At 36.0% G+C, this 12,254-nt stretch overlaps 1 protein-coding gene across 5 annotated transcripts in view; it reads right to left on the bottom strand.

The window, feature by feature from the left end:
- STX17 (syntaxin 17) overlaps nt 1-12,254 on the bottom strand; it is a 96,703-nt gene that overhangs the window by 76,876 nt on the left and 7,573 nt on the right. For all 5 annotated transcript variants that reach the window (XM_036856625.1, XM_036856624.1, XM_036856629.1 and 2 more), the window contains exon 2: nt 10,676-10,861. In XM_036856625.1, the coding sequence (XP_036712520.1) occupies nt 10,676-10,834 (159 nt within the window). In that variant the 5' untranslated portion in view covers nt 10,835-10,861. The remainder of the gene's footprint in view (nt 1-10,675; nt 10,862-12,254) is intronic.

Raw genomic sequence — 12,254 nt, 5'->3', positions numbered from 1 at the left:
CAGAATAAATAAAGCTCAAAAGTACTCAAAAGTAATTTAAAAATATTCAGTATCCAACAAGTTCAGAATGTCTGGCATCCAATAAACAATTAACATGCATGCAAAAAAGCAGGAAAATATGATCTGCAATGAGAAAAACTAATCAATAGAAACAGATTCAGATATGATAGAGATAATGGAATAGACAAGGATATTAAAAATTATTATGATATATTCCATGTTGTTAAGAAAGAAGAAAACATGAGCATATTGAGATATGGAAGATATTTTTAAAAATTCAATTCCTAAAATTAAAAAAGGTATCTGAAATGAAAAATGCAATGGATGGGTTTAATTGAAGCTAAGACAATGCAAAGAAAAGACTAGTAAATTTAAAGATATAAAGTAGAATCAATCCAAAATGAAACACAGAGAGAAAAAAAGATGGACAATAAATGAATAGAGTATCAATGAGTTGCAGACCAACTGAAAGCAACATTTTATGTATGCAATTGGGCTCCTTGAAGGAGAGAAAAAAATTTTGAAAAACTAATGAGACAGTGACTGAGATGGTGGAGGAGGAAGACCCTGAGCTCACCTCCTCCCATAGGTGCACCGAAATTACAACTAATCTCAGAGCAATTATGGATGAGAATGACTTAAAGACTAGCAGAAGAGATTTTCCACAACTAAAGATATAAAGAAGGAACCATACAGTTTATGGTCAAAAGGTGCAAACTTCCAGTCATAAGATAAATAAGTACTAGGGATGTAACGTATGCCATGATTAATATATATAATTAACACTGCTGTATGTTATATATGAAAGTTGTTAAGAAAGTAAATCCTAATTTAAATCTCATGACAAGAGAAAAAAATGTTTTTCTTTTATTCTGTATCTATATGAGATGATGGACCTTCACTATTTTATTGTGATAATCATTTCATGATGTATGTAAGTCAAATCATTATATCGTACACCTTAAACTTACACAGTGCTGTATGTCAGTTATATCCCAGTAAGGAAGAAAAAAAAGAAAAATGAGTGGCCAAAGCTTTTCCAAATCTGGTAAAAATTATAAACCCACAGATCCAAGAAACTCAAGGAATACCATAAGTAAGAAAAATGAACAAAACTAAACTAATGCACATCATAATAAAACTACTTACAATAAGTGATAGAAAAATCTTAAAAACAGAAAGAGGAAAAAAAGATATGTGAAGTACAGAGCAACACAGATAAGAATGACAGAAGACTTCTTGTGAGAAACAATGCAAGCCAAAAAACACCAGAGCAACATCTTGAAAGTACTGAAACAATCTAAAACTCAACCTAGAATTATATACACAGGGAAAATATTTTTTAAAAGTGAAGGCAAAATAAACATTTCTTTTCCAAACACAAAAAAGCAAGCAGAATTCATTACCAGCAAACCTGTACTACAAGAAATGTTAAAGGAAGTCCTTCAGGTTGATGGGACTACAAAAAAGTGACAGCACTGAAAAATGGTAAATATATAGATAAATATAAAATATACTTTTTATTATTTTAAAAATCTCTTTGAAAGATGACACTGCTTAAAACAAAAATAACAATATTACATAGAAGTAAAATATATTACAATAATACTACAAAGACCCTGAGAGAGGAAATCGAAGTGTACTGTTATAAAGTCATTCATTCATTCATTTATTTATTTATTTATGACTGCATTAGGTCTTTGTTGCTGCATGCGGGCTTTCTCTAGTTGAGGTGAGCGGGGGCTACTCTTCTTTGCAGTGCGCAGGCTTCTCACTGCGATGGCTTCTCTTGTTGCGGAGCATGGGCTCCAGGCGTGTGGGCTTCAGTAGCTGTGGCACGTGAGCTCAGTAGTTGTGGCTCACAGGCTCTAGAGCATAGGCTCAGTAGTTGTGGCGCATGGGTTTAGCTGCTCCGCAGCATGTGGGATCTTCCCAGACCAGGGCTCGAACCCGTGTCCCCTGCATTGGCAGGCAGATTCTTTTTTTTTTTTTTTTTTTTTTAAATGTATTTATTTATTTATTTATTTATTTTTGGCTGTGTTGGGTCTTCGTTTCTGTGCGAGGGCCTTCTCTAGTTGTGGCGAGTAGGGGCCACTCTTCATCGCGGTGCGAGGGCCTCTCACTATCGCGGCCTCCCTTGTTGCGGAGCACAGGCTCCAGACGCACAGGCTCCAGACGCACAGGCTCAGCAGTTGTGGCTCACGGGCCCAGTTGCTCCGCGGCATGTGGGATCTTCCCAGACCAGGGCTCGAACCCGTGTCCCCTGCATTGGCAGGCAGACTCTCAACCACTGCGCCACCAGGGAAGTCCCATGGCAGGCAGATTCTTAACCACTGCGCCACCAGGGAAGTCCAAGGTTCTTATAATATACGTGAAGTGATATATATATATATATATATATATATATATGTATGTATATATATGTATATATGAAAACACATTACTTGAAGGTAGACTGTCATAAGTTAAAGATGAATACTCTGAACTGTAAAGCAACCATTAAAAATAAAAAAACAAAGAGGTATAATTAATAAGCCAACAAAAGAAAAAATGGAATCTTAAAAAATATGCAATTAATCCAAAAGGGAGTAAAAGATGAAAAAAGGGGACAAAGAATAGATGGGACAAACAGACAAAAAGAGCAAGATGGTAGATTTAAAGACAACCATTTGATAACATCTGTTCATTATAAAAATTCTCAGCAAACTTAAAAAAGTTAACATTAGAGGTATCTACAAAAACCCTACAGTCAACATCATGCTTAGTGGTGAAAGACCATTCCCTAATATTGGGAACAAGGTAAGGATGTCTGATCTTGCCATTCCTATTCAATATTGCACTGGAGGCCCTAGTCAGCAGAATAAGGTAAGAAAGGAAGTGAGGGGAGAAAGGGAAGAAGGGAAGGAGGGAAGGAGGGAAGGAGGGAAGGAAGGGAGGGAGAAGGGGAAGGGAAAGAGAGGAAACAGAAGAAAGAGAGGAAAGAAAGAAAGTAAGAAGGAGAGGAAGGAAGGAAGGAAGTGGGCAGACAGGCAAAGACTGGAAAGGAAGAAATAAAACAGTTTGTCTTCACATGATTGTCTACAAAGAAAATATCAAAGACTAGATTCAAAGAGACTGAAGAGCAATGACGGGGAGATTATCTGTCAAGAGACTGGGTAAAACAGCTTGTCTTTGCCAAGGGCTTCTCCTTAGGGCTTCTCTCCAAAGGGTTTTTAAAGGTAATGGCAGCTTTGCAAGGAAATATTTTCTAGATGATGTTGGATTTATACTTTTCCTTTATCTTCACAGAGTGGGCAGAAGGATTTGTCTCAGCACTACTTGCTCTTGAGTGGCTTCCAGGCCATTAAACTCTGCCCCAACATTTCAAGGTAGATGGAACTCAGAATGACATCCCCAAAGTACATTGGATTCTGCTCTTTCCTCCACTGGATACTGCAACTTCTGATAAATACCTTTAATTGCTATGAATAAACAGGATGAAGAAAGAGGAAAAACAACTACAGAGAAAATTCATAGATACTGTTTTTCAGTCATTTCAGAAAGATGTATTGTCTCACTACATGCATTCATGTTGTTCTTCATTGATATGTTATGGCCCCATGGTCTACCAGTGGCGCCATGGTTCTCCTCTGGCACAGGCATAAGCAGAGAATCCAATATTCACAGAAACAGCCTTTCCCCTAGACTTTCCCATGAAACGAAAGCACATTCTTAACCCGGTGAGACAAAAGCCGTGTTCACCATTCTCATCCTGGTGAATACGTTGTCTCCTTTTACCCACTCTTCTATTTTATCTTTTTGGAGAACCCTGATTATAAACCCACACCATGGTGCAATGAACGCCTCTGCACAGGTGTTTTCAGGCTTCCAACATTCATCCCTTTGTGCTCTTTGGCAGTGACACCCAGGTCTCAGTTTTGCTTTGCCTGCTGGGCAAAGAGAACAAATATTTTAAGAGTGGTTCCTGGACTAAAAGTTCTCTCTAGAACACCCCACCATTTATTTAATCAACTTTAGATATTTGTAGCCTCACATTTTATGCCATTTCATCTTCCAGAATATTTTGATTCAAAATTGAATAACAATAATAATTCTACTTCATATTGCTTAGAGTATAAAATCATGAAAGCTACTCATAATTATTAAAAATAATTTTCTAAAATTATATAATGTTATTCACTAGAGGTTCAGGGAATCTGATGATGATATAACATAGAGAATGTTCAGAATTTAGGAGTTTAAGGTATAAAAGCACTTTAATTTAAACTTTATGCTGACACCTAAAAGATTTATTTGAATTTACAAAGCATAGTAGGGAAAAAAGAGGTTTCAATTGGAGAGAAAAAGACCTGGGAATACTCTGAGGTGTAAAGTCACATGTGGAATCCAAAGGAATGAAGTAAGATCAATGTCACATGTGGAATCCAAAGGACTGAAGTAAGATCAATGTGTTTGTGGTATAATGTATGATGGGAAGAGTGATGAGAAAAGAAGCAGGAAAAGTAGAGGAATGCTCCTTCTGCCAGGTATCATAGGGTACCTCAGTGATCAGAATGATCAGGACTTTTCGTAGGGAAGATGATGGTTTTGTGGGGGATTAATCAGGTGGGATAACAATCAGTATTGTAGATGATAAAAAGTGTAAGTATTCAATTCAAATAAATTTACTTTATTAAACTCAACAAAAGAGAAAATATCAAAGACTCTAAAAGTAAAGCTACATAATATTAATAGATGGCCCAATGATTATAAGCCATAAACTTAGGATTACTCATGTAATGAAGATGAATAATAATATCTACCTTATAGTGTAGCTAATGTAAGGCACCTTACTGTGCCTACCATGTATAAAAAATATAAAACCCAAAACAAACACAAAGGGTCTCAGGAATGCTGTGAATCTCCTAATGATTACAAACAATTAACGGACAGCACCAATGTTGACTGCCCGGGAATGATAACTTACTTATAAGTAACTCATTTCCAAGTATCAACCTTGCATTCAAGGGTTCTTCACATAATATCTCAATCCTCAGAATAACTCTATGAGAAAGATTTTAATGTTACCTTTACCACTCTCTAAAAATCAATCATGGGGTGGTGAACCTTAAGGTCTACTGCAGAGTGCTGTGTGAGGATGGTGCATTTATATCTGACCCAGGATGGAATCAACCAGGGCATGTTCCATAGAACATTACTAAGTTGGGATCTGAACAAAAAAACAAAGTTTGAAAGGTGAACAAACGGAGTGGATGTTGCTAATAGATGTAGGAAAGCCAAAGTATTCAACTCTATTTTTTTTTTTACATCTTCCTTCTTCATTGAGGAAAATCATCATAAAATAGAACTGTCCGCAATAAACATGACTAAGAGGAAAATGAAAACCAAGAAAGAGTAAGAACAAACTTAGAACACACTATGTTTCAAGCACAACATTAGAAGATTAATATATTTAGCAGCATAGTGATCTCAAGAAAGTAATTTAACCACTCCAAGTCTGCTTCCCCACCTAAAAAAGGAAGACAATAATAAGGGTAACCCATAGGGATGTTGTGAGGATTAAATGATATATATAAAAACCTTACACAGCACTCAACAGATAAACACAACAGCTACTATCGTTACTATTATTATTATTTGCTCACTTGTCAAGTAAGTTGTAGAAGAGATTAGTGTCTTGGATGAAGACTGAATAGATGACCTTACGTCTTATAATAATAAAATTCTAAGAAAAATAAGGAATAAAATAGGTCAGACTTTCTATGCTTGCTACACAATGTTAAACCTAAATTAGGTTACACTATTAAAGGCTATTATTCCAAACACTTGGAGAGGAGAAAAAACTTTAAATGATTTAATATGTTTGGGGGGGAAAATTACATGAAATAACCCCTTAAAATTTAGTTAAGTTGGGACCACTGACAAACATTTCTAAAATGCAGTTTTTACAAAATGTCATTTTTTGTATTGTCTATTTGCACAGCAACACTACAGAGATAGGTTAAAGCAGTGCTATGACTTGAAGCAATTAGGATGCTTTTGGTTGCAAATAACCGAAAACTCAAAGTTAAAAAAATGGCTTTAATAATAAAGATATTTATTATCTCACATAAGCAGCACCCTAGAAGTGGGATGATAAATTCAAGGGTAGTTTAGTTCAGAAGCTTACAAGGTTGTCAAGCACCCAAGTTCTATCTGCTTTACTACCTTCAACAGAGAGTTTCATTTTCAGACTTGTCCCCTCTTGGCTATAGTTCCAGACACAACAGGCAGACATTAAGACCAGTAGGACTGTTTCCTCCCATGTATATCTTTGTAACTGTAGGAAAGTCTTTTCCAGAAGTTCCATATCCCAAACAGGCTTTCCCTCAAGTCTCATTAGCCAGAACTACAGGATATGTCTCTTGTTCGTTGCTAACCAAACACTGACAACAATGGAAATACCACCATTAGACCCATTATCATTCACCACCTGTGCTGAGGCTTTCCTATCCTGTAACACAGGAGAAAGCAAACTGAATCAGGAGTCTATCAGAAAAAAAGAATGAGGGGGAAAATGTGCTTGTAAGATTGAAATAAACATTCTCAGACTAAAAAGAGAAATGGGAAAGGTTTTTGTTGTAACCACAAGTTAAGAAAACAAATAAATGAAACCAAATCAATAAATAACAAATCAATAAGACTGCTTATATCTGATTTTGTACCACATAGTTCAGGCTTCATACTGCCTGAACAGTCCTGAACACTCATTTTCACACCTAATTATATGTTGCCCCATCATATCCTATCTTATTTCCTTAACTGGACTGTAAACTTCTTGCAGATTAGAAAACTAATTTTTTACATAATTTTCAATGCTAACAATATAAGAAACAGCAAACACCAACACTTATGAAAAGCTAACATATATTTATATCCTGTAATAACTTCCCTTCTCATTAAACCTGGCAGACTGAACACAAACATTCATCTCTGTTCTTTTCCAAAATTCAACTAAAATGACAGTAAAGAACTTTAAAAGGTATAAATTCACAAGAATAATGAGAATACAACAGAAGATATCAATAGACAAGAAATTTTAACAAAATTTTGGAAGCTGGAAAGACTATGGACATGTTGCAGCTGAACTTAGCAGAGCAGAGAAAGCTGAAACCTAGGGCTGCAGAAGGGGTGGATGGTGGGGGAGAAAAGCAGTGAGAAGCAAACCAATGCACAGCACTACTCCAGAAAGACTCAGTAACCAGAGGTACCAGCTACCAGGTAACCAGGAGGATGTGTATGGTGGGGTTAAAAACAGAAGGATTAGCTGAAAGTTTATGTAAGGAATAGGTAGTCTATCAGATGTCCTCTCCATAGGCCCAAGCAACTGGACTGCCTCTATCATCACGGAAGACAACACTCCAGGAGAGTATCTGGTGGTTGCCCATCAAAATAGATCCTCCTCTGTTCACCTCTCCAGGTAATAAGGTCCCTACTACTGCCCTGCTACCCATTCTCCCTCTCTCTCTCTCTCTCTGCTACCCACTCTCTCTCTCTCTCTCTCTCTCTCTCTCTCACACACACACACACACACACACACACCCCTTCCAATTAGCACTCTTAAATATCGACAGCTAGCCAAGGAAAGCCTAAAATACTGTAGACTGACACAAAGAAAGGAAGGAAGGAGGGAGGGGAGGAAGAAAGGGAGAGAGGAGGGAGGAAGAAAAGGAGAGAGGGAAAGAGAGAGAAGAATACATTTAAGAAAAGGAAAAAAGAGAAGAGAAGGAAGGAGGAAAGAAGGGGAAGGAAGGAAGGAAGGAAGAGAGGGAGGGAGGGAGGGAGGGAGGGAGGGAGGAAGGAAGGAAGGAAGGGGGAAAGAAGGAAGAGGGAAGAAGGAAGGGGGGAGGAAGGAAGGAAGGAAACACAGAAAAGGAAACAGAAGAAAACTTTAAAAAATATAATAATAATACCACCATAGAGAGACTGTATGATACTGCATCCATAAAACAAGAACAGGAGGATTCTCTTTAAAAGAAAAAAAAGAGAGAACTGAGAGAAAAAAGAACATATTCAGAAAAAATAGGATTCTGGTTCTTTCATCTTAGTTGGAATGTGGATGCAATAGCTAGAGCTGGAGCTGCTGTTTTACATGTAAGACAGAAACAAGTTGAGGATTGGAAAGCAAGATAAAAACAGCCTGAGTCTTTAATGACTGTTGAGCTGCCACTGGAGCCCTAGACCACCTCCAAAACTATGAGAGATTAAAAATGAAAGCAAAACCAAAAAACCTCTATCTCATCTAATAAGCTATTTTTAGGTTTTCTGCCACTTGCATTTTAACCATATACTAACTAATACAGTACATGTTACACAGTAAGTTTTCCCCCAAAGCCCTATAAAATGAAACAAAGAAAATTATGTTCCAAGCTTATGATATTGTTCCTATTAACTATGCTTAAGTCTATTTTACATTAGCCAAGAAAGCTGAATGCTAACACTTCAAATTTCAGGATTACATTCTAATCAAGTCTATCATGTGTAATAAAACGTAATGCTGAAGGACCTATGGAATATAGTCCCAGGTGTCCACAGCACACTACTCTCATTGTTTTCAGATGTTGCAGAATCACTCCACTAAGGCTTACTTTCAATTTCCCTTCAGTCTGACTTTCTTCTTTTAAATTCATATTGGATGACTGATGGCTAACATAATAAATATTTTATCTTTCTACACCCTTCCCCCAGGAAAAACATGCCTTTTTGAAAATGAGGCACTGTTAGACACCTGGAGTCTAAACTTAGTTCTTAACTCTTTTGTCCACAGTGAACACTGTGGCTTTTAAATGTTTTTATATTGCCATAAACTATCTATTAAAATATGCTATTCAATCTTACATAGATAAAAAAATTACTTTCATAACTAAACTAGAAAACCAAGAGATAGAATGATCAAGATTATGGAATAAAACAGCTCAGTATGAGTTTAACTGCTTAGCTTCAGACAGCATCACCTGTATTATAAATTATAATTATTCTGATATTGTCTAAAATTTTAATAAGTAAAAATTTCAGAAAATGCTGAAGGAAAAATGTTCCGGCAGAAAAAGATCTATATAACTCTGGAATAATCTTCTTCTGAATTCTGACGCAGCTAATTAAATCAGTAATAGACCTGCTTCTATCCCCACAACTTTCTCCCAGGGTTCTGGCCTTTCCATTGATGACTGGGTGGTACATGTGGCTAGGATCTGAGGGTAATGAAAGCAAGCACATTCGTATAGAATAAATACAAGGAAAGGGAAATTTGCCAAAGGGAAAATGCCAAAGGTAAAATAGGACAATAAAAGAAACAGTCTTAATAGACCACAGTCCACCTATTTATTCCTTTCAGAATCAATTCACTTGCCAAATTCTTACCATCTTTGTAACTGAGCACTTCAACATAAGCTCAGGACTTTGACACACACATTATCAAACACAGGTATGATCAATCTGAAGTAAACAACTCCATTTCTATACTGTTACAGTGCTAAAAGAACAAGCCCTCCTTATTAATCAAAGCATGGAACACTTTGTTTCTGCTCATGACAAGAATAACCAGTTTAGCAGACAACTCCTCCATCCTTAAAAGTCATAGCACTTATTGCTTATGGATAAAGAAGAAAGAAGTTAAGAGATGACTAAATATTAATCTTGAATTCTATTCATATTTGCATTGAAATTTTCATCTTATTTTTCTTGGCACTTATTTTCTATACTGTTACAAAAGACTTAAGTACTAGGAAGACAGCTGGTATCTATGAGAGAAAAAGTTGACACTCTTCTTACTTGTATAAGGTATGCAGTTGAGGGTGTTAAATATTATTTATACTCAAAGGCTTAATGACCACTTCCACCCTCCCCCCGCCCCCCAAGAAAAATTAATGGAGGGCCACACAGCTTAAAATTTATACTGGGGGAGGTTCTTCTGAAGGATCAAATACCACTGACCTATCCCACAGCAAATAAGACAAGGTAACCTGCCAAATCAATGCTCAGTACTCAGTAAACTTGACGTTCCCATAAATGCCACAACCACTCCATCAGACCCTAGCCAGACCAGGTTCTATGAAACCACCACAGTCCCTGAAACTGGTTCTTCCTTCTGTCTATCTCTTAAACTGACCTCTAGCTAATATTTCTCAACTTTGGACTTTCCTCAAAGGGAAGCAGTGAAGTTGGGAAACTCCCTCATATCAAACAGTGATTTTACCTCTTTAATCTACTTGCACCTGAAAGGACAGGAACACACACTCACAGTTCAGAAAACTTGCCATGGGGTGAATGAAATTAAGGGAAGCCCTTTAGCCGAAGTCTACCACCTTCACATTATAGTCAACTATCAAACAGTCTGTATTTTAATTATTAACTGCTCAATTCATCACTGTGTATAACTAAAAAGGCATTGATTCTATTCTTATATCCCTTCCTAAAAAAGGAATAATGTGAGAGGGGTATTTGTAGAACAGAAAACCCAGATGAAAAAATGAATAATGTTTTTAAATCGACAGGAGCTAGATGTTTTAGCGAAGACTCTTATCTAATAGTCTCAATGCAGGTGAAATGCACAACAAATATAAATCAGAATATGTAACTGTTTCTTGTGGTAAAAAAAGAAAAAAATGGAAAAAAAGAAAGAAATAAAAAAACTCACCTTCTCAATATTTATCTGGTGCTTTCTTAACCTCTCCAGGTCTGTTGGGATTACTATCTTAGTAAATTTCTGAATAGCTGGTTCAAGACGGCGTAATTTCACTTTTTCTTCATCTTCAGACATCCTAAAAAAATGTTGTATCTCTTCTACTTGCAACATCTACCTTCTCCACTCATGTAGAAAAACCTAAAAGGGAAATATTTATTTAAGAATTTTAAAAATCAATTTCCATTATTTTTAAAAGCCAACAATTAGGGAATTTTATAATATATTCTAAATACATACTCAACTTAATGCTGAACTTCAGTGACTGGTTTTTTAAACAAAACTTTTATTTTAAAATCTTTTTCTCTCTACAAAGGTAATGTATATTCACTTTAGAATGATTAGAAAATAGGAAAAAGAGAATAAAATAAAATCAACAATCATCTCCTCACCTATAGTTAACTACTCTTTCCATTTTTCCCCCTCCCGCCCCCCTACTTCCATTTTGATGCATGTCTTTCCAGGTCTTTTTAATATAAGGATATATATATGTATGCATATATTTAAATAACTTTTTTCAAAAAACCAGAAGTATACTGTTCAAGTCTTTATCTCCCAATGTACCTTGGACAGTGAATAATGTTTTCTAAAAAGGTGTCAAATGGCAAAATTGGAAGAAAAAATTTCATTCTTAACATTTCTGCTGTAAAAACTCCATTTCTAATATAACATATGTAATTATATACTTCAAATATATTATAAAATGCAACTCTTCTCATTGATGTCCTTTAAATTGCATCTTCCCTTTCTTACAAAGTGATTATCATTGTCTACAATCAGTACAAGTAACCAGTGACAGAGCTGGAATAAGAACCCAGTATTCCTGAGAGTGCAATCAAATGCTCTTTCTAATTCACCAGTAGTTTTTTTTTTTTTAGCAGTGTTCCAGAGAGTCCAGTGTTACGTCTTTGGGGTCAGGGTAGGTGATGGTAAAGGTTGTCAAGTGGACAGGCTCCAAGACCCCACACCTGCTTCAGCTGGAGAAAATTTACTTATATCTATTTCATAAATTTGAACTTATTAGATTTTCTGTAAATAAAGGGCTCCACTGCTTAAGCAAGCTTGAAAACCACTGTTGTACATCATGTTTTCATGCCATCTAATTAGCCATAACCTCTCCCATATTAAAAATAAATGAGTTGACTATGTTAATTCCATTGGGTTATGGTATCTTAGACTGGGGTCCATAGAGGTAGGGGTTTGGGACTTGAGGAGTTCCTGAATGTTTACAAAAAATTATGAATATATTTTTGAATTATTTCAGAAGACAGAGTCCATTGCTTTCATGAAATTATCAAAAAGCTCTATCACTCCAGAATCATTAAGAACTATTATTCTAAATAATGTTGTTTCTCTCTTTCACAACTGAAAATCTTGAAGTGTTGGTTTTACAGATTCTCTCATCTACCAGTAACTTGGTCTTTACAGTTAATCTAAGCTTGAAAGCAAAAAAGGAAAATCTCCAGACACCAAAAATAAAGAGTCTAACAGCTACAGTACTTAGTGGGAATTAGAGATGCATGGGGAAGTTCAC

Source organism: Balaenoptera musculus, chromosome 6 (assembly GCF_009873245.2).
Source record: "Balaenoptera musculus isolate JJ_BM4_2016_0621 chromosome 6, mBalMus1.pri.v3, whole genome shotgun sequence".
Classification (NCBI taxonomy): domain Eukaryota; kingdom Metazoa; phylum Chordata; class Mammalia; order Artiodactyla; family Balaenopteridae; genus Balaenoptera; species Balaenoptera musculus.
The sequence above is the reverse complement of the archived record's forward strand: the minus strand, read 5'-3'. Positions and strand labels throughout refer to the sequence as shown.